Source organism: Triticum urartu, chromosome 3A (assembly GCF_056163025.1).
Source record: "Triticum urartu cultivar PI428250 chromosome 3A, HENAU_Tu73, whole genome shotgun sequence".
NCBI lineage: Eukaryota > Viridiplantae > Streptophyta > Magnoliopsida > Poales > Poaceae > Triticum > Triticum urartu.
Genome location: NC_141875.1, coordinates 62,642,223 through 62,664,113, shown reverse-complemented (window position 1 = coordinate 62,664,113; position 21,891 = coordinate 62,642,223). Strand labels below are relative to the sequence as shown.

General features: G+C 49.0%; 1 protein-coding gene and 1 non-coding gene across 3 annotated transcripts; both read left to right on the top strand.

The window, feature by feature from the left end:
- The first annotated feature begins 11,045 nt into the window (after nucleotides 1–11,045).
- On the top strand, nucleotides 11,046–18,746 carry LOC125542855 (uncharacterized). 2 transcript variants are annotated; one of them, XM_048706082.2, is made up of 9 exons: nucleotides 11,046–11,370; nucleotides 11,466–12,928; nucleotides 13,282–13,491; nucleotides 14,096–14,164; nucleotides 14,632–14,901; nucleotides 15,366–15,716; nucleotides 15,843–16,120; nucleotides 16,244–17,642; nucleotides 18,357–18,746. In XM_048706082.2, the coding sequence occupies exons 2-8, from the start codon at nucleotides 11,480–11,482 to the stop codon at nucleotides 17,631–17,633; spliced, it is 4,017 nt and encodes a 1,338-aa protein (XP_048562039.1). In that variant the 5' UTR covers nucleotides 11,046–11,370; nucleotides 11,466–11,479; the 3' UTR covers nucleotides 17,634–17,642; nucleotides 18,357–18,746. The 2 variants fall into 2 exon arrangements, with proteins under 2 accessions (XP_048562039.1, XP_048562038.1); XM_048706081.2 differs by having other exon boundaries at nucleotides 11,047–11,370; nucleotides 13,279–13,491.
- Nucleotides 18,747–21,499: 2,753 nt separating this feature from the next.
- TRNAM-CAU (transfer RNA methionine (anticodon CAU)) lies at nucleotides 21,500–21,589 on the top strand. The gene is given in 2 exon segments: nucleotides 21,500–21,537; nucleotides 21,554–21,589. It is a non-coding gene; the product is annotated as a tRNA-Met (tRNA).
- The last annotated feature ends 302 nt before the right edge of the window (nucleotides 21,590–21,891 follow it).

Sequence of the window (21,891 nt, the reverse complement as noted above, 5' to 3'; positions counted from 1 at the left end):
GAATTTCCACTCATGCATAATTTTATTTTTGCTCTGCTTATGCCTTCCACTCGCTGACAGGCGCATAATTTTATTTTTGCTCTGCTTATTCCTTCCACTCGCTGACAGGTAGGACCCACATAGGCAGAGAGAGAGAGAGAGAATGAGCTGGCAAGATTGTTTGACCGGTCAAATAGATGAAATACGGAGTTATACGATTTGGCAGTGACCGTATAATCATCTCAACACGTATAATCACCTCAACACGTATAATCACCTCAAAAATAAAATTATGCGCCTGTCAGCGAGTGGAAGGCATAAGCAGAGCAAAAATAAAATTATGCATGAGAGGTAGGACCCACATAGGCAGAGAGAGAGAGAGAGAGAATGAGCTGGCAAGATTGTTTGACCGGTCAAATAGATGAAATACGGAGTTATACGATTTGGCAGTGACCGTATAATCACCTCAACACGTATACAGTGACCATATTGACTGTATTCCTGAGTACAGTGACCAAAGTGAGCGTATATGATAAGTCCAATGACCGCCAATGCATTTTACTCTTGTGAACAACATCTACATGGCATACACTTCTCAACCCAGTCTGGTTGAGCAAAAACAGGCCCTAATGCGGCATCTACAAGTTGTTTGGTTGCCTGCATCTAGGATCCCTGCATTAGGTAATACGCAAGTGCACTTTGTTTGGTTGCCTGCATTGGCCCAGGCGGCACATGGACATGGTGTTTGGTTGCACCCATGAGGTATGATTAAGAGCTAGCACTTGCACTTAGCACACAGGGTTACGAGCTAGCAGAGGAAGGGGAGAAGAAATGCGGTGTGCACCGGACCATGGCGACCGCGGTGGATAGTGGCCATGGCGTCGTGTCCGACATGACGAGCATGGAGTCATGGGCAAGTGACACCGCCGGCGAACTAGTTGTGGTGCTCGTGCAAAGACAGTCGACATAGGAGGAGAATGCAGTGCTCGCGTCATGGTATCATCAGTGAAGTGGATGAGAGAGGAGGCCGATATGATCGACGCCGGAAACGACTTCAGTGTAGTAGGGCGAGAAAGAGGAGGCCAAGATGATCGACCTTGTCGGCGGTGCGGTGAACTGAAGTGTGCACAGAGGCAGATGACACAAGAAAGTAGTGTGCGCGCCATTGTAGCGTCAGTGCAGTAGAAGGACGACAGAGAGTAGGCCGAGACGAGCGACGCCGGAAACGACTCTAGTATAGTAGGACGTGGTCAAGGAGATCAAGCGGAAGGGATTTGGCATCAAGAGGGACGAATAGGAGGGCTCTGAGCAGAGGACAAAGGAGCTCGACATGGCGGCGTTAGTGAAGTAGACTGCTGTTCAAACAGAGATGAGCTACGATCGTCGAAACAAAAAACTTACAACATGAATGTTGTGAGGAACTGCGAGATTAGGCTGCTGGTCAAAGAAAATTTCAAATGATCGATCATGCGCGACGAATCTGACAAAATTCGTCCAGAATAGCTCCAAACGGGAACACGAAATTAAGAACTTACAACCGACGAAACTACGAACCGATCGCCTGATGAAACCGTAACATCGAGGTGCATCTTTTTTGTGTAGAGCTTACCTCGAATCAAAGCACCGTTGTTTAGATCAGAGGGACAAGGAAGAGAGGAGATTAGATAGAAGCTTACTAGAGGTTGAAGAAGACCTCACATAATCACCTCGCATCCCTCCCGTCTCCACTCGTGCAAGGGCCCGCTAGCTTGCGCTCGCCTGGGTCTGGCTCGCAAGAAACTGCAGATCTAAGCGTTTCCAGCGAGCCAGGCCCAAAGGTGCTTTAAGTTCCATGCTATACATGCCCAACAGTGTATACATGCAACCAAACAGGCCGGATTCTTCCTGCACGAGCCTGGTCGAGGTGTATGCAGGCAACCAAACACGTCCCTATTTTTTCGATTCGACATGAATTTCCTTAGAAACGAGTACAAAAACAACACTCACAGACGCATTCATGCAACTTTGACAGAAAACATGTATGTTGTGCTGGACCGGTTGATGATATTGAAGAACAATTTTGCTAAGTCTTGGTCGACTTAGACTTCATTATGTCTCAGTCGATGCTATATTTCTTTGATCTTGCATGTAGATTCATACAAAAAAATATTTTCAGTTTTTTTCTTCCTATATACTATATGCTTGACTGAGACTTGGTTAAGTCTCCGTCGAGTAAGACCTAGACACACCCATCAAAGAAGGCTCACTTGGGAGGTACCGGGTCATGGTCAAGAAGATTAAGGAATGATCATCATTTTTTCTCGATGCTCTTCCTTCCTTCTTCTTTTTTTCTTGAATATGCATGATGTGCATATCATATATTAAAGAAGAAAGGCAAAAGAATGCCTTCACCATAGTTACAAGTACAACGATATATGCTACTCATGATTTTCCCACCTCGCTACCATACTGAAGAAGGGGTTTACATTCTCTTTCAGCAGGCCGGACGACGACCACACCAAACCCTCGGACCTAACTTTACGTAACAACAACTCGGTCGACAGTCGTGCACCACCAAAGACAATGGCATTCCTGTGCTTCCACATCTCCCAAATTGTTAGCCCGAAGATGGTGTGCAGGTCCTTCATGCTCACATTGCTCATCCAAGAAGCAAGAGAGTCATGTTGGGATGGCGCCCACTCTGGCTGACCCAACGCCTCGCAAATCGATGACCACGCCATCCTGGCAAACATGCATGTGAGTAGTAGATGGTTAATCGTTCCCTACTCCTAGTCGCAAAATGGGCACGCGTCCTGATGCGTTAGTCCTCGCCATGCCAGGCGATCCAAAGTCCAACATCTATTCTGTAGAGCCAGTCAAGTAAAGAATCTGCATTGCGAAGGAGCCCGCGACTTCCAGGTGAGATCTGCCGTAGGTATCACTTCCCTACCCCAAAATCTAACCGCATATGCCGATCGTACCGAGAACTGTCCGTTGGCCTCCCAGGACCAAGCAATTTCATCTGGCACATCCTCGGTTGGCTCCCAAGTGACAACTCTCTGCCAGAGCAAGAGGAACTCCTGTAGTGCCTCCGGTTCTAAGTTCAGTCCAATATCCAACGCCTAAGATCCATCCTCCATAGCTCTTCCTTCCTTCTCCTCAAACGCAAAAATTACATGAAAGTCTCTTATCAACACCTAAGGATGGGTTGCTAGTTCATGCAGATTCTGGATATACTGCCATGAGATGTGTATTTGGTCCATCCTAGGCACCATAAAATCTAGTAAACTTCATCTCCCATCAAAACCATATTTATAAAATTTTCAGTTTTATAGTTCAAAAATAACTTTATTTGACAAAATGTGGAAAAAAAACAAGACCATTGTACCTTTCATTACTAGCATAAACACAAGCTTCCTCAAAACCTAACTGTGGCAAAGGAAGCTCCAGTGGTCTGACAGTGGCGGCCAGTCTCTGATGAACGTCGACCAGCAAGGGCGACGAGTGGCGCCGTCGGTGTGCAATGCATAGATAAGTGCCCCTTACCTGTTTGTTGAAATGCCCAGTGAGAAAAAGAAAAAAAAATGGAAAAAACATGAACACTCGAGTCATTGACAGGTGGGATCTGGTCCACCACGGTGTAGTCCACCTTCCTCTTGCTGAGCTTGAAGCCCAAGAGCCTCCCAGACCAGAGCGCAGGCGCACAAGCCCCATGAGTGGAAGAAGGGGCAACAGCAGGGCCAGAAGTGGCCCCAGGCGGCGCCGGAACAGAAGCAGCATCCCGGGGGATCAGCGCCGATCGGCCCCTCGTCGGGATTGCCGACGCCTCTCCCTCCTCCTGGCGAGCCCACCTAAACATGCCACATCAGCTAGAAAAGGCGGGGCCCACCTGTCGATTTTGCTATTTTCGCGACTAAATTCCAGCATCGGTGCTCCGTGTTATGCATTAGGCGCATTTCTGTTGGGTTTTTGTGCCCTGGCTTGAATATGATACCAAGTTGTTATCCTACTCCCAAGTGTGGTAGTTTTGGGTAAATAACTCCACTCGGATGCATGAAGGCGTGCGCCATCTAAGGCGACGCCCGGTTCGTTGTGCCGTGGCGAAGCGTGCCCATGACGCTATCCTGCGACATCTCCTCCAGCATCTCTTTGTCGTCATCGCTCGACGACCGACTGGAGACGAAGGCGACTGCGGTGAGCGCGTCAACATCAAACATGTCAGGCAAAAACGACAAATCTAACCTGTGGATGAAAAGAATTCACAAAATGAATTGTTGATGAAAAAATTTCATCCAACTAACCCTTTTGTGTAGCGCCCGACAGCTAGACGCCACACTGCACACACGCCTGACGAGCGTTGTATCCCGAACTGTTCAAAAATTGCTAAGTGAGTGTATAACGGCTAAAAACTAGACACTACACTATACAGTGTAGCGTCCGCTGCACTAGTGTCCAGTGCAGTGTGCGACGCGACGCGCTAGCATAGTAGGATTTGCCGCGAAATGCCCATGGCCGTGGGGGGGGCAAAATTTTGTGTTTTGACCCTTTTGTGGTATAAAATCGAGATCTGACCCCCGTTTGAATTTTTTTTGAGGTCTGACCCTTTTGCTACCGCCAAAGGGATCGGCGGTAGGGTCACGCCACCTACCGCCAGAGGTTCTGGCGGTGGCATGGACGGCACCCTACCATTACCTAACGGCCAGCGCAACACCCTACCACCGTAGGCATTGGCGGTAGGTTACCTGACATTACCGCTAGGATGCGTGGCGGTAGGGTCCTGTGGTTTTGGGTTTTTACAAGTTTTAATGATTGTTTTTTAGTTTTATCACAGGTTTAACATAGTTTCACAAATAGCAAAATATGAGCTCACATATTAATAAAGGTGTTCCACATAGTTTCACAAATAGCAAACATCAAACAGTTTCACAAGTAGCAAATAGCAAACTTGTCCACATAGTTTGACAACCCCAACTAACGCAAGTAGTTTCGCAAAAGCAAAGCCAACAACCGGTGCAACAAGTTCTTAAGACAAGTTTACAGAGCGGGGTGACATCTTCAGACAAGTTTAGAGAGCAAAACTAAACCTAGGGTTCATCAACTAGGTTCATCATGATGCAATCACCTAGGTTCATCATATTAACTAGGGTTCATCATATCAACTAGGGATCCTCATGATTTTGAACATGAACACGAACATGAATGGACCTTTTTTAGGCTACAAAAAAGCGGATTGATTTGACTCAAAGTAATTGGGGGATGGGAGGAGCTTACTTTCCTCTTTCCGGAGCCATCTCGATCCGCAAAATCCGTGAAGAAACGAAGAAGATCGGAGGGGGGAAGTGGAGGAGATGAGAAAAGGGGCGAGAGGAAGAAGAAGGCGGCTGGGTGGGTGGGTGTCGGTGTCAAAACCGGCGGATCTCGGGTAGGGGGTCCCGAACTGTGTGTCTAGGCGGATGGTAACAGGAGACAAGGGACACGATGTTTTTACCCAGGTTCGGGCCCTCTCGATGGAGGTAAAACCCTACTCCTACTTGATTAATATTGATGATATGGGTAGTACAAGAGTAGATCTACCACGAGATCAAGGAGGCTAAACCCTAGAAGCTAGCCTATGGTATGAATGTTAGATGTCCTACGGACTAAAACCCTCCGGTTTATATAGACACCGGAGAGGGTTAGGGTTACACAGAGTCGGTTACAATGGTAGGAGATCTACATATCCGTATCGCCAAGCTTGCCTTCCATGCCAAGGAAAGTCCCATCCGGACACGGGACGAAGTCTTCAATCTTGTATCTTCATAGTCCAGGAGTCCGGCTGAAGGTATAGTCCGGCTATCCGGACACCCCCTAATCCAGGACTCCCTCAGTAGCCCCTGAACCAGGCTTCAATGACGACGAGTCCGGCGCGCAGATTATCTTCGGCATTGCAAGGCGGGTTCCTCCTCCAAGTACTCCATAGAAGATTTTGAACACAAAGGATAGTGTCCGGCTCTGCAAAATAAGTTTCCACATATTGCCATAGAGAGAATAATATTTACACAAATCTAATCTGCTGACGTATTCCGTAGCGTGACATCACACTACGGCCAAGCTTTTATTCGAATCGTTTTTACTCCCCCACCTCAGCGTGTTTCGTGAGGCGGTTCCTTGGCACGTCTTGTCAAAGCAGAGATCGTGTCCCCTTTATTTACGGGATTCTCATCAATACGGACATGGGTAACCCAACCGCGCCATTGATTACGGTGCTTGTAAGATAAGCGAGTTTTATCAGACTGGTGGGGACGCATAGCCGCATCCGCCCATATAAGGGGATAAGGATCCACCTTTTCACCTACACCTTCTTCCTCCTTTGCCTATCCATTTTCCGCGCACTCGAGCTCCAGCGCCCAAGTCCGTACTTCCCACCTCGACCTTCTCCAGCCATGTCCGGAGCGGGAGGCAAGTGGATGGTCTCCTCCGTCACGGAGGGACACATAAAAAAACTGAGGAAGGCCGGATACTTGTCTGACGACATCGCGCACTGGATTCCCGAAGAGGGGCATCTCCTCCCCATCCCAAGGCCCCATGAGAGGGTAGTGTTCCTTCCCCACTTCCTCCGCGGACTGAGCTTTCCTCTCCACCCATTCGTTCGGGGGCTCATGTTCTACTATGGCCTGGATTTCCACGATCTGGCCCCGAACTTCATCCTCAACATCTCAGCGTTTATCGTCGTGTGCGAGGCTTTCCTCAGCATCTGCCCCCATTTTAGCTTATGGCTCAAGACTTTCAATGTCAAGCCAAAGGTGGTGCGTGGCAACCAGGCGGAATGCGGAGGTGCCATGGCGTGTAAGATGGCCAACGTCCTATGGCTCGAGGGCTCCTTTGTGGAGACCCTGAAGGGGTGGCAATCGGGGTGGTTTTACATCACCGAGCCGCGCGACCCTAAGTGGGTCGCAGCCCCTGAGTTCCGGTCCGGACCCCCTACGCGGCTCACGTCTTGGAAAGAGACGGGCCTGTTGTGGGGCAACAAAGGAGAGGTGACTGGACTGCAAACATGCATCCAAACCCTGGTGAACAAGCAGCTCAAGCTTGTCAACATAGTCCAGGTTATGCTCATCCGCTGGATCCTCTCGTGTCAACAACGGGCCTTTAACCTGTGGGAGTTCGACCCGGCGCAGCACCGAACTCTGAGAAGGCTCTTCGACACGACGTACGAAGATGCCTGGAAGGTGCTATTCAAGGGTGCCGAGGCTCCCGCATCCGCTTCTGAGGACCGCGGATTCAGCACGCAGCGTTACGCTAGTGCGGTAAGCTATTTTTACCTTTTACAGGGTATTAGTTTTTCATAGTTTGACTCTATGCGGGATCTAAGCTCCCTCACCTTTGACAGGATTGACAGGCAAAGTCCGGACAGATCAACTGTCCGGCTCCTTTGCCCGAAGACCCAGCCGATGCTCACTTGGCGAAGCTGCTGGTTCCGGCACCCTATGTGGTGCCGGAGAAGAAGGCCACGAAGAAGGCCATGGGGACTCGAAAGAGTGCCCGGCGCCTGGTGGTGTCAGATTCATCATCCGACGACTCCGAGACGCACTCCTCCCGTGAAGACGAGGAGGAGGAAGAAGAAGCCTCTCCCCCTCCAGTGGGGGGAGGAAAGAAAAGGAAGGCCGCCCCAACTGGGGGGGCCAAGGGGTCCAAGAAGGGGAAGACCCTTCCTCCGGACTACTCCACCGACGCCGACGACGGCGAAGAGGAGTGGCCGCACAGGGCCAAGCGCCCGGAGAAATCGTAAGTATTCGGATACCAGAGTAATTCATAGTATTCCTTTAGGGCACAACCTTTCCTTATGTCGAATATGATTATGCAGTCCGCCCTAGGCCGGGCTCGACGAGTCGTCGAGCGGCTCCCTGGATTCGTCGGATGTGAATTCACTTCTGACGGCTACCTCCCCCGCCCTATGGACGACGCCGAGGTGGCGTCCCAACAGGTTCCAAGCCAGGAGAGGGTGGTCCTGGAGGAGCCGCGAGGCAACCTCCCGGACTCCAGGAATAAAGGGGATAGATGCCCCCAGGGCTCCAAGTCCGGCTTTGAGCCGGACACCACGCCGGAACCTTCATCGGTTCCGGACTCCGGTAGGCAGCCTCCTTCCAAGAGGAGCAAGCCTACCGAGCCGGTGACCTCCGTCCAACCGGAGGCACCGGACAATTTGCTGGAGGTGCTTAATGGCGCCTCCATCGACGAGGAGCACCGCACTATTATGAGTGCGGTGATCCAGAAGGTTCAGTCCGCCAAGAGCGGACTGACTGAAGCCTATGCCAGCCTTTTAACAGGCTTTGAGGTAAGTAAAGAATATGTAAAAATATTACCGCATAGACAGTAGCCCCTGATGCTCTGTTTGGCGTTCGGAAAGAAAAGCCGAATAGATGATCTAATATAATTCGTAGGAGTCTAACAAAAAATGAGTCAATATGCGTATGCAGGCTTCGCTGCTAGCGACCGCCGCACTGACTGCGGAGGTAGGCACTGAGGGAGTCCTGGATTAGGGGGTGTTCGGGTAGCCGGACTATACCTTCAGTCGGACTCCATGACTATGAAGATACAAGATTGAAGATTTCGTCCCGTGTCCGGATGGGACTTTCCTTGGCGTGGAAGGCAAGTTTGGTGATGCGGATCTCCTACCATTGTAACCGACTCTATGTAACCCTAACCCTATCCGGTGTCTATATAAACCGGAGGGTTGTAGTCCGTAGGCAATCAACTCCATATACAACAATCATACCGTAGGCTAGCTAGGGTTTAGCCTCCTTGATCTCGTGGTAGATCTACTCTTGTACTACCCATATCATCAATATTAATCAAGCAGGACGTAGGGTTTTACCTCCATCAAGAGGGCCCGAATCTGGGTAAAACATCGTGTGCCCTGCCTCCTGTTACCATCCGGCCTAGGCGCACAGTTCGGGACCCCCTACCCGAGATCCGCCGGTTTTGACACCGACATTGATGCTTTCATTGAGAGTTCCTCTGTGCCGTCACAATCAGGAAGGATGCCTCCTCCCATCTTTAAAGACGGCGCCGTTGCTAAGGGAGCCTTGGCTGTCGGCCAAACCCTCCGGCTAGGTGGTTTCCTCATAACCGCCTGTTCGGCTGTTGCGCCGACGGTGACCTCTCGGGTCATCAAAAGCAACCTACACGTCAGCTCGGAGCTCGTCGAGCAGCTAGATCCAATGGAGCTCTCTTCCGTAAACGAGCTCTTGGATCGCATCGCCGCCCTGGGGGTCGCTACGGATTACGACCAGGTTGGGCTTAAACCCGATCTAAGAGAAATTAACTCTCCCCAAGTCACCCACCACGTTGCCATGGTAGAGACGCTGTGCGGCGACCCTTCATCTATTTTAAGGACTAGCTACGTCCGAATTCCCGACCCCTCCAAGCCGGATACCCGCGGAGGGGGAGATATAACTCAAGACCTGAGCTTAGGATCAAGCAACGGGCCAGATTCACTGGACAACATCCAAGAATCCGAACTTCAGAGTTCGGAAACTCTTCGGCCTCCGAATCTTGGATTGGGTGAGGTTTCAGATTCAACGACACCCGTCCACCCAATCATAAGCGATCTCTCCCAAATTAGGCAGAGGCCCGAGGAAACAGTACATCATTACTGGGCCAGATTCCTCCTGATTATGAACAGGATAAATGATTGCCACGAGGAAGACGCAATCTCAATTTTTTGCGGTAATTGCACGGACAAGGGAATCCTTAACGCCGTAAGTCGTCGTGATATCACACGCTTCGCTGACTTGGCGTCCATAGTACAAAAATACTGTGCGATGGAAAGCGCCTGGAAAACCGAAATAATTTTTTGAGATAATCCGGCCTTGAATAGTAATCCCGTCCGAACTAAGAGGGTGCATCATCACAGGACACCCGGGATAAACACCAAAAAGCCAAAACCCTCTACAGGGCATGGAACCGTACTGGAAAGATGGCTTGATGGACCCTGTAGAATTCACAGTACAGAGGACGCCACACCAACTCACAGCCTTAGAGCATGTTGGATACTCCGGCAGGTGGCCAAAATCGGCGAGGACCTCTTAATTCCGGAGGCCGCAGAAAGCCAGCCCAAGGACACCAGTACTGTTCTCACAGTCTTCGAGACTTTCGCATCAAACAATGTGCGAAAAAGAACACTCCGCAGCCTCGCCGAAGTCTATCAAGTTGCAACAATAAATTCATGGAGCGACACTGCCATTACCTTCAATGCAAGTGATGAACCTAGATTCCGAACAGCCCGAGCACCAGTCGCATTGGTCCCCAGTCCCATAGTGGACGACTTTCGCCTCACCAAGGTGCTCATGGATGGAGGCAGCAGACTGAACCTCATTTATGAGGAAACCCTTCAAAAAATGGAAATAGACTGGAACCGCGTCGAGCGAAGCAGCACAACCTTTAGAGGAATAATCCCCAGTCGGGAAGCGCGCTGCACAGGAAAAATCACACTAGATGTGGTGTTCGGCACGCCGGATAATTACAGGTTCGAAGAAGTCACGTTTCAGGTGGCCCCGTTTAAGAGCGGATATCACGCTTTACTAGGGCGGGAAGTATTCACAATCTTCCAAGCAATACCCCATTATGGGTACATGAAGCTTAAGATGTCTGGGCCGAATGGAATCATCACTCTAGCTAGTAATCCGGATATAGCACTCCGCGCCGAAAACAAGACGGCCGCATTAGCCCTTGAGGCGCTATCCGAATCCTTATTGAAATTTTATCCGATGGCCGAGGTTGATCGGGTAAATATCCAATGACCCACAGCAATTTGGGTCGAGATCCGATGGTCTGTGTCACAATGAGATTCCGATCTGACAGCTGAAAATCCAAAGCGCCGAGGAGGCTCCATTTTGGTTCGGTCTCTAACAATGGGATTCCTTCACGAGATTCCTTTCCGATACAACGTCGAATCATTTTTTTTCTGAGGGGTGGTACAACGTCGAGTCGTATATCTGGTCTCCATCCACTGTATGTCACGAGACAGTCGAGCAATCCGAGCCGTCAAAACCCATCTCCTGCGGCCAGGCGGACTCCTCCCCGGTCACCGTACCGTGCCTGACCTAAAAAAGATCCAATCCCGACCCAACCCTTGCGGCTCTAAAATCTCTCCCCCGTAGCCTCGCCACCGATGTGCCCTAGCGGCTAGAGCTCCCGCCGCGCCCGCCGTCGCCGTCGCCGCCCACCCCCAAACCCCCACGCCTCTCCCTCGCCGCCGACGCCGAAGCCTCACCCCCCAAACCCCGCAAACCCCGCTGCACTCACGCCCCCCAAACCCTCGCGCCTCACCGCGCGCGTCGCCGCAGGCGCGTCTCGTCGCTGCCATCGCCGTCGGGGCTCCACCTCATCGCTGCTCCCCTGGCCTGCCGTCTCCACGGCTGGGGTTTTGAGGTACGAACGAGCTTGTACTCATCCACTGTTTATTGATTTCCTGGCTGTTTAATCCCGAACTAACCCTGGCAAAATTTCGGGCGTGCGCCGTCTAGATCCGCCGCTGGCCATGGCGGGAGCAGAGGCTGCCGCGGATTCATCGGGCCCGCGGTTCGCCCCTGACGACCCGACGCTCCCTGCGCCTTGGAAAGCACTAATCGACGGCGAGACGCTCTACTACTGGAACCCTGAGACCAACCTCACCCAGTATGACAAGCCGGGTGCGGCCGCGCCTCCCTTGCCCGCGGCTGCGCCCACGCCAGCGCCCGGGGCTTTTGCGCAGCCTGGCATGCAGCAGCAACAGCCCCCGCAGCAGCAGCAGCAGCCGCAACAGACGGCACAGCAACCGCCGTTTCAGTATCAAGGTCAGCAAGCACAGCAACCGCCGTTTCAGTATCAAGGTCAGCAAGCACAGCAACCGCTGTTTCAGTATCAACAGCAGCAAGAACAGATGCCGAACCAGCAAGGGTCACAACAGCCAGTAGCTCCTCAGTACCCAAACGCTCATCAGCAGCCAATGCCATATCAGCACGGTCATTATATGCAACCCCAGCAGCAATATTCATATCAGGTGGGCCAGCAGCCACAAATGCCGCAAACTCAGTATAATCAAGGCCAGCAGATGCCAATCCCGCAAGCTGCCAATCAAGGTCAGCAGCCAACGATGCCACCAGGAGCTTACAATCAAGGTCAGCGTCCACCGATGCCGCAAGCTGCCTACAGTCATGGCCAGCGCCCCCCTATGCCACAATCTGCCTACAATCAAGGCCAGCAGCCACAAATGCCGCATGCTTCTTACAATCAAGGTCAGCAGTTGCAGGGAACAAGGATGCCTCAGACTCAAGTGCAACACACACAACAATCACCAGGCTTTCATCAACCTGCCCAGGCTTCACAAGGCTTGCAAGCTTCACAGCCTCAAGTACCTCAAATGTCCCCCCAACAGGGCCAACTCCAGCATGGCTTCCAGTTCACCCCTCAACAGGGAAAACAACCACATCATGGTCATCTTGTCTCCCAACATGGGCAACAAAATACCACGGTGAAGGTTGATGCAGGAGCTCATCATGAAGGAAAGCAGACTGGCTTTTCCTTACCGCTTAGTCAGCAGCATGGCCAAGTTCCTCTTCCAAACCAGACGTTGCCTTCAAGTCATCAACGTCCTGAAGCCCATAATCAACTAAATATTCATGGAGTCGGAGGGCCACCATATCCTGCAAAGCATCATCTTGGTGGATCATCCCCAGGTGAAACTAATAACGTTAGTTTCTTGAGCGCGCCTGCTCAAACACATCAAGGCGGAGTGGATACTAACTACCGGCAACAACTGGCTAGTAGCCATGTAGTTCCCAATCATATTGCTCCTTCACCGGGTCGACCTCCAATAGGTTTCAAGAGGGGCAATAGTGAAGATCAATTTGAAAAAAATGAGGCTCTCTCCTCTGGGAGGTTTGATGGAATAAATGCTCTCCATCAGCAGCCAAAACCTGCCGCTCTTCCACCCCCACAAAATCACCTGGTAATATACTATACAATCCTGTTTTGTCAGGTGTTAATGAGATCAGCATTCCTTATTTTGTTACTAAATTAATCTGCCAAAACATCTTACATTTGTGGACAGAGAGAGTAGTACATTGTGAAGTTCCTTCGTTTGTTATATCTTGTTTCATGAAATATATTTTCTATCAGAATATTATGATTGGTATGGAGATTTTTTGTAATGAAATATAAAAAGTCTCACAACTGTGTTTTTTCTTCTGCATACAATTACATTCTTTATGGTTTGAATTCTTTCTATCAGTTCTATACAACAATCTCTCTGTTTATGAAATTGACACCACTAACTCTATTATTCATAATCTTGTACAGCAGGATATGAGGAATGGCCCACCTTATTCCCAGCCAGATAATTTTGGGGGTTATAACATGGCACCTCCACATTTGGTACAAAACCCACTTAACAATGGTCCATTTCCTATCGGAGCTTTAGCGAGGCCACCATCCGGAACATTTTCTCCTCCTGATTTCCCAAGTGTCGCTTCAGTAGATGCATATCGTCAACACCATGAAGTAACTGCAGTGGTAATGACTCAATTGCATGGCAATATTATCTTAAAATAACTGAAACATGGTTCACAGCTTAACATAATCTCCATATAATGATGATTCTCCTTTTCTCTGTCCTGTTGTCTTCTGAACTATAGTTGAAACGCTATTCCAAATGCAACTTAACAGATATTCAGTAATTTGACCCGATTGTAGGAAGATAATATTTTTGTAGAATATATAATTCTGTCATTTATGTGATGCATATATCTCCCACCAAATAATACAGGAAACAGATAGATGGAATATTTCTAAAATCCTATCTGGATATGCTAGTATTTTCATGTGCAAATACATTCTGTTTGAAATACTATGATGGGAACGAATGCCTTGTTTGTTTGGCAAGGTAACTCATGATATCTGCAGTTGGCCATAAATTGATGTGATATGTTGTTTTATGTACTATTCAGTAAAATTTACAGACAAGGAGCTTCAAATCCTTGTGGGGCTTACAAATGCATGCGCTTTACTGCCACGACATCACCTGTTGATTTCTAGTTGAATAACCAATCTCTTATGTTTTGTTTTCATTTACTATAAAGCTTTGTCACATGTTATCCCGTTTCTTAAAAATATTCAGGGTGAGAATGTTCCTCCTCCATTTATGACATTTGAGGCTACTGGATTCCCCCCAGAGATCCTGAGCGAGGTATGCTTTCTCTTGAGTTGTATTTTAGTATTGGTGCTTGGAATATTATGATGTTTGTTTCTTATATTTCCTTGTCTGTAACTTGTTAGCATGGGCCACAACAAAGACTCCTTAGAAGTCAAAACTAGAATTTTCGGTAGTAAACACATTGCATGTCATATGCTGTCATGCTGGATACCCTAATTTAACTAGTGCCGTCATCTGGGCAGTGTAGTGACATACTTGTTGCTATTTTCTGCTGACAACTATCGGAAGAATTGATGTTCTTTCAGAATATAAAATGTGGCTGAGGTTTCCTGCTTCTTGTCTCTGCCTCTGAATCTACAAAGAGCCCCTTCTTCATGCCTTGAGCTGCTTAAGTAAGCAGCCATATTCATTTAGGGTAGCAATTAGCTTTTCTTTCTCATCGTAGATAGTGTCTTTCTGCAGATGCATATGTGCTTATGATTCTTCATTTTGCCACTCAGGTTCATGCTGCTGGCTTCTTAAACCCCACCCCAATTCAGGCTCAAACATGGCCTGTTGCACTTCAAAGCAGGGACATAGTAGCCATTGCCAAGACGGGATCAGGGAAGACACTGGGGTACCTTATTCCTGCTTTTGTACATCTGAGGAGATGCCAAAACAATCCAATGTCGGGCCCTACAGTGTTGGTTTTGGCCCCTACTCGTGAGCTTGCTTCACAAATACAAGATGAAGCAATTAAGTTTGGTCGATCATCTAGAGTATCATGCACAGTAAGTTTGGACCTTTACTATGCTATATGAATGCACATGGTTTCATTTATATTGAGATACACTGGATGACATCTGATCATAATCATGGGGATTACATATAAGTGTTGCCTCATAGGAATATGCATATAATTGTTAAATGCAATGTAGACAGTTGATTCTCAATAAAAGATACTGTTAATGTAGAAACTGAGCCTTGTCTTGGAATGGTCTTCTATGAACCCGTATGCCTTGTCCTTTTTGCCTTTTAGGAAAGCATATAATTGTTAAATGCAATGTAGACAGTTGATTCTCAATAAAAGATACTGTTAATGTAGAAACTGAGCCTTGTCTTGGAATGGTCTTCTATGAACCCGTATGCCTTGTCCTTTTTGCCTTTAAGAAATGTGCTGTATTTCATGGGTTCTGTTGCTGGAGTGCGTGTTGCAATCTTTAATATATGTTCATTTTTTTGTTTATTTTTTCAGTGCCTGTATGGTGGAGCTCCAAAGGGACCTCAGCTCAGAGAACTTGAGCGTGGAGCAGATATTGTGGTAGCTACACCTGGACGACTCAATGATATCCTGGAAATGAGGAAGATTAGCCTCCATCAGATTTCATTACTTGTGCTTGATGAAGCTGACCGCATGCTTGACATGGGCTTTGAGCCACAAATACGGAAGATTGTTGACGAGATTCCTCGTAATAGACAAACTCTGATGTACACTGCCACTTGGCCAAAGGAGGTTACAAAAATAGCTGGGGATTTATTGAGAAATCCTGTCCAGATCAATATTGGTAGCATTGATGAACTTGTTGCCAACAAATCCATCACACAGGTATTCATATGGCTTCATATATGGCCATGCTTTTGTTTGTTTGCCATACTGGATGTTTGATATATCATATTTAGCCATTTTTATGGATTGTCTATTTCTAAGGTTCACCCCTTGTGTATGGTGTAGTATGTAGAGATGGTTCCACCCATGGATAAGCAACGTCGCTTGGAGCAGATTCTTAGAGCGGAAGAAAGGGGCTCAAAGATCATCATATTTTGCTCAACCAAGAAAATGTGCGATCAGCTTGCTCGTAGCATTGGTCGTAGTTTTGGTGCTGCAAGCATTCACGGCGACAAATCACAGGGTGAAAGGGATCATATTCTGGGTCAGTTTCGGACTGGTATTGTGCCAGTATTAGTGGCCACAGATGTTGCTGCTCGTGGACTTGACATCAAAGACATCAGGTGAGTTTTTTTGGTTGTCCCATGTTAAAATCTTCTGGTATTAAATATCGTTTCATTTCAAGCCTAGTGATGTTTGTTGATTGTTCTGCCATTTCTCAATATTGTCGCATGTTTTGTTTAAAGAGTGGTGATCAATTATGACTTCCCAACTGGGATCGAAGACTATGTGCATCGCATAGGGCGTACAGGAAGGGCTGGGGCTACTGGAGTTGCATACACTTTCTTCTCTGAGCAAGATTGGAAATATGCTGCTGATTTGGTGAAAGTTTTGGATGGTACTGGTCAGCAGGTACCTCCAGAGCTGCAACAGATGGCTGCACGGGGTGCATCTGGTGCTCCAAGAAACCAGGCTGGTGGCATGAGCCGTTGGGATAGTCCTGGTGGCGGTAGTCGTTTTGAATCTGCTGTTGGCGGCCCTGGTGGTTATGGTGGAATTAGGGAGGGCCCTGGAGGCTTTGGTGGTCGAGATGGGCCAGGTGGATTTATTGATCGGGATGGCCCGGGCAGATTTGGTGATCGAGATGGCCCCGGCCGCTTTGGTGGTCGAGAGACTCCTGACGGCTTTGGTGGTCGGGATGGCCCTGGTGGCTTCGATGGACGGATGGGCCCTGGTCCTGGTGGATTTGGTGGAAGGGAGGGGCCTGGTGGATTTGGTGGAAGGGAGGGTCCTGGACCCAGTGGCTTCAGCGGGAGAGGGGGGCGTGGGTCTGATGGCTTTGGCAGGAGAGGTGGAGCGAGCCCTGGTAGATTTGGTGGTCACGGTGGCAGGGGTGATTCTCCTGGTTTTGGTGGTCGTGGTAGGGGTGATTCTTCTGGTTTTGGTGGACGAGGCCGGGGTGATTTCTCTGGTGGACGTGGTGGAAGAGGGCGTGGATTTGGAGGACGGGGACGTTCTGACCGAGGTCCACATGATCGTTTTATCTCAGATGGACGTGGAAGGTATGATGGCCGTCGAGGATTTGACAAGGGTCGAGGCAGGAGCTACAGCCGTAGCCCAGATAGAAGCCGCTCGCGAGGCTATGACAGAAGAAGTGATAGCAGGAGCCTAAGTAGTAGGAGCAGAAGCCGTAGCAGAAGCTGGTCACGCAGCAGGAGCCGCAGCAGGAGTTGGTCACGGAGCCGCAGCCGTAGTCGCAGCAGGAGCAGAAGCCGTGATCAGGGTCCAGTAGAACGCAGGCCGCGGGTAAGATCTGGTTTTGATGTGCTGCCACCTGCAACTGAAGCTGGAGCTGCTGTAACTGGGCCACTTCCTGTACCACTACCTGGTTCAGTGTCTGATGGTACTGCACCCATACCTAGACAATCGCTGGCGGACGCATCTGATATGTCACCTATGTCGCCTGGTGGCTTGGTCCATGTCCAGGAGGGTGCACCGTTCATGGGTGGGAACGATGCCAACATTAGCAGCAGACAGGCTGACCAGCCTTCCCAAGCGACTGATCTAGCAATACCACTGAGCTTCTCTGCAACTGCAAATTTTCCAGGGCCGGCAGTTCAGCAGGATGCCCCATGATGTAACCTGGTAAGAATCTATTCAATTTTGCATTTTACGAGTTTGTTCTGTCCATTATGTACTATTTTCATACCCAAAACAATTTAAGCTTATCGCTGCTAAGTTCTACCGTCGGATGATCGTACTTTCCTAGATTTCACTAAACTTTTAGATGGTGTACTGAACATAATCCAACCAAGTACAGGTTGAACGAACTGCAATGCCATGTACAAGTCACACTACTTTGTCATTTTACTTGCTATCCATGATGAAGCATGGGCGGTAGTTTACAGGACATTTGTCAAAGCTACTTGGTCTGTCTGTTCTTTCTACATGGAAGACAATAAGCTGGACAGAGCAAATTGTCAATCCATTTGAAATTTGAAACGCATAAATGGTGATTATGTGGGTACAGAATGTTGAAGTAGCTCAGGTACAGGGAAGTGCGTACTTATGCTACTGCATCTGCACTGAAATATTGAAATCCTCATGTTTTTTTCCGCAAATCTTGTTCTGTATACTATATAATATATGAGTTGTTTGTAGCAACGAGGAAGAGTAAGAGTTGGGCGTTTTCTGTTGAGTAGCTGTACCTTTACCTTTCAAGTTCTAGATAGCGAATATAATGGTCATGTACTAGGTTATGGTATAACGAGAAGAGTTGGGTATGTTCTGTGCCCATTCAATCTAGAATATCATGGTTCTTGTGCATGATGCTCGTATACAATTTCTTTACTGCGTCAGGTGGTGCGCAGAGGTGGACGAGTTGGTGCCTATGGCGGGATAAGACGCGGTGGCGCCTATGGTCCGTGACAACGGGCCATGCTGAAAACACTGATATAATTACAAAGGTTGCCAATCCGCGGAACCAGCTGTATTCCTGTTTTCCAAGACTTGCACTCATGCAGGTGCCTGATTATGCTGCACTCATGTTCCATTGTCACACACCCATGTTGGTCGGATGTTTGTTTGCTTGTCCAGTAGTGGTGATTTGTTCTATGATGTGTAAATTTCCCCCTAAAGGCAGATGCATAATTGCTGTTACATTTGGTTTGTTGTGAACCTGCAACTGCTGCCTGTATGGTCTATAGCTCACTATCTACGCGTATAATATTTCATTTGACATTTTTTAAACCTCTTTCAAAGAACACAAAAGAACATATCAACTGTCATTCGTGTAAAATTCAAGTTAAGTAACTATTTGATGAACATGTGTGGTTGTACGCTTGCACCGACACTGATAAAAACACCGGTTCAAAGAGAAAACAAATACGAGATGTTTCAGATCACTACTACAAACGGAGTAATCACTATCTTTTTCCCCCTGGGTTCTTTTTATTGGAAATATGTGTACAAGATAAAACCATGTGATACATGTGGTAAGGAATCCAAACTATTTTTAGAAAATGTGTACAAGAAAAACACAATATACTGGTAGCAGTAGTTGGTGTTGCCTGATCCAATCGAACTAACGTATTCGAAGATCAGAAGATCAATATAAAGTCACTAGCTTTTCCATTTGCATAGGGTGGCGCAATGTATGCATCTAAGTTTGTGGGTGCAGGTTTGAGTGTTCTCATTATTTCTAAGTTATTCATGCGACATCAAGCTTTAACAGTAAAACAAGTGCAATTCTGTTGTGCTATTTGTTTGCTATTAGCATCTGAAGTTCATCCTTTCCAACTTTAACAATGAAGAAAAAACTCATTTGCGCGGCATGATCATCCCGCAGGCAGCCAGATTGCAGTAGTGTGCAAGAGAAAAACTTGAACCAAATTGAGATCAAGCTGAGGTGATCAGCCACTACCTAGCCCACCATTCGCCCTGGCACCGAACCGCCGCGTACCAACCAACACCTCCAACAAGGAATGCGACGCTGCTGCCCGGACAAGTTCTAGAGTTTCCCCCGGCATGTGGAGGGGAGCGGGGGATGGGTAGCACCGACGCCCTTCGGGAAGGAATGGCGGCACCCACTGGCGTCACCGCGTCGGAGCCGGATGAACCGGCAGGGATTTCTCCCGCACCCCCATGCCCCGACACCCACTAGAACGGAACCATCCCACCATCTTGCCACCCGCAAGCACGCGCCACCACGGTCTTGGACCCATCCACGTCGTCCCACTGCGAACACCACCATGAGGTCTAAGAGAGCAGAGGCAAGAAGAGCCCAGATGGTGCGGGTGGAAGCACTGGAGCCGAACGGGAGGGAACCGCCTCCACCATCGTCGCGTTGGAGGCCTCTGCCTCCAGCACCGACGCGAATTGCTGACCGGACGCCGCATACGAGGCAAACCAGGCCACCCGGGCCTGGCCGGGCCCATATTGGGATCGCAAAGCCCCGGCCACCGCGCTGCTGCACGCAGGCAACCGAGCCACCAGCCCAACGCACCGCCACTGCCTCCCGAGAGCCACGCGGACACCACGCCTTCCGCTGGCCCGTCCAAACCCACATGGGGCCCGAAGTCCGCCCCCGCCTGCGCCAGGAACCCCTCCCCCCTCCCCCCCCCCCCCCCCCGCGCCGCCGCTTGAAGGCACCACCTGGAGCCGCTCCATCCCGCGCCGGAGAAACCCTAGAAGGGAAAGGGCCGGAGGCTAGCGTCGCCCGGACCAGGCCCGCGGCGGGGAGGTGGAGGAGAGAGGGGGCGCGCTCGCGGAGGAAGAGGGGAGGCACGGCCGGTCGCCCGCGGGGGAGGCGCTACCGGTCGCCCATGGGGGCGATGCGGTCGCGGTTGAGAGAGTGTTTGTTGCTTTCTTAAGGAGTCTAGTTGGTTGTGGTTGGAAGAATCTGTGATCAGGGCCGATCCTAGCATTATGGAGGCCCTAGATCGATTGAGGCACAATAAACCTTATAATAGAGTTATATCTCTCTCTCTCTCTCTCTCTATATATATATATATATATATATACTCTTAATAATATATCATATATCATGAAAAATATAAAGGCATAAACATAAAAAAATGTAATTTTAGTTAGCAAATAAAGTCTCAATACACCAACTATATGTGATTATAATGTATTCAATTATAAATAACTATTGAATAGATACAACACGATGAAGTGCGCCGAGGAGGGGGAAGGGGGGCATATGCCCCCTGTCCATGTTGATTTTATGTTGGCAAATCAATTTTTTTTATAATTTTATTTAAGTATGCAGATATATTGGACCCTTATTTAAGATGGGCCTAGGCCGCCACACCTTTTGCCATGGCCTAGGGCTGGCCCTGTCAGTGATGTCAAAGGTGGCAACTAGTGTCTCCATGCAACGGATTCCCATGATTATCATGCTGCGCAGATGAGTTTTGTTTACTGTTAATAAAGCTAGCTTCTTACCACCAGCATGCAGGAGCGAGCCTATCTGTACATGTTCAGAAAACAATGCATGTGCTTCAGAGGCTAATCGCACACACATAGTGATATAGTAGTATAACAGAACTAATAGACCAAGCTAAAACAGGGATTTATAGCTGTTTTCAGTGTTATATGAAGGTCGCTGCCACACAGATACCGTAACTTGGAAACGATGGGAGCACTCAGACCTGAAAGGACATGGCCCAAATCGTTTTTTGGACTCGTTTTTGTCTGAAGGAGCACTTGCACTAGTTGGTTATATGCCTAGTGGAAGGAACCGGAGAGAACCGACGACGACGGCGGCGACACCACCACCACCACCTTCTTCTTCTTCTTCCCCCTTCCTGATCCGTGGGGCTGACAAGCAATCACGCACACATGGGTGAATGCTGAGTTTTGCTGAGTATGTTATGAATTACTACTAGAGGAAAACGGAAGCTGCAGCGAGCTAGCTCTACATGAATCGTAAGGAGTATGGAACGATCCGTGGTTTGCACCATCTTGTCACTAACAAGGACGCCATTAAGTCAACAAGTGGGGTGGTGGCGCAGTTGGCTAGCGCGTAGGTCTCATAGCTGAATTTGCGAGTGATCCTGAGGTCGAGAGTTCGAGCCTCTCTCACCCCACCGAAAAAATGACCATCGTTGTGATGAAACCGCTCAGTGGCAACTTGGGTCGCCGCATGTACACCTGATTCATCAGGTGAAACCGAGCAAATCTGAGGTCGAGAGTTCGAGCCTCTCTCACCCCACCGAAAAAATGACCATCGTTGTGATGAAACCGCTCAGTGGCAACTTGGGTCGCCGCATGTACACCTGATTCATCAGGTGAAACCGAGCAAATCTGAGGTCGAGAGTTCGAGCCTCTCTCACCCCACCGAAAAAATGACCATCGTTGTGATGAAACCGCTCAGTGGCAACTTGGGTCG

Coding starts and splice junctions, on each gene's coding strand:
- LOC125542855 (XM_048706081.2), top strand. CDS start 11,480: ATGGCGGGAGCAGAGGCTGCCGCGGATTCATCGGGCCCGCGGTTCGCC. Junction 12,929..13,278: donor CACCCCCACAAAATCACCTG/GTAATATACTAT, acceptor AATCTTGTACAG/CAGGATATGAGGAATGGCCC. Junction 14,902..15,365: donor CATCTAGAGTATCATGCACA/GTAAGTTTGGAC, acceptor TTATTTTTTCAG/TGCCTGTATGGTGGAGCTCC.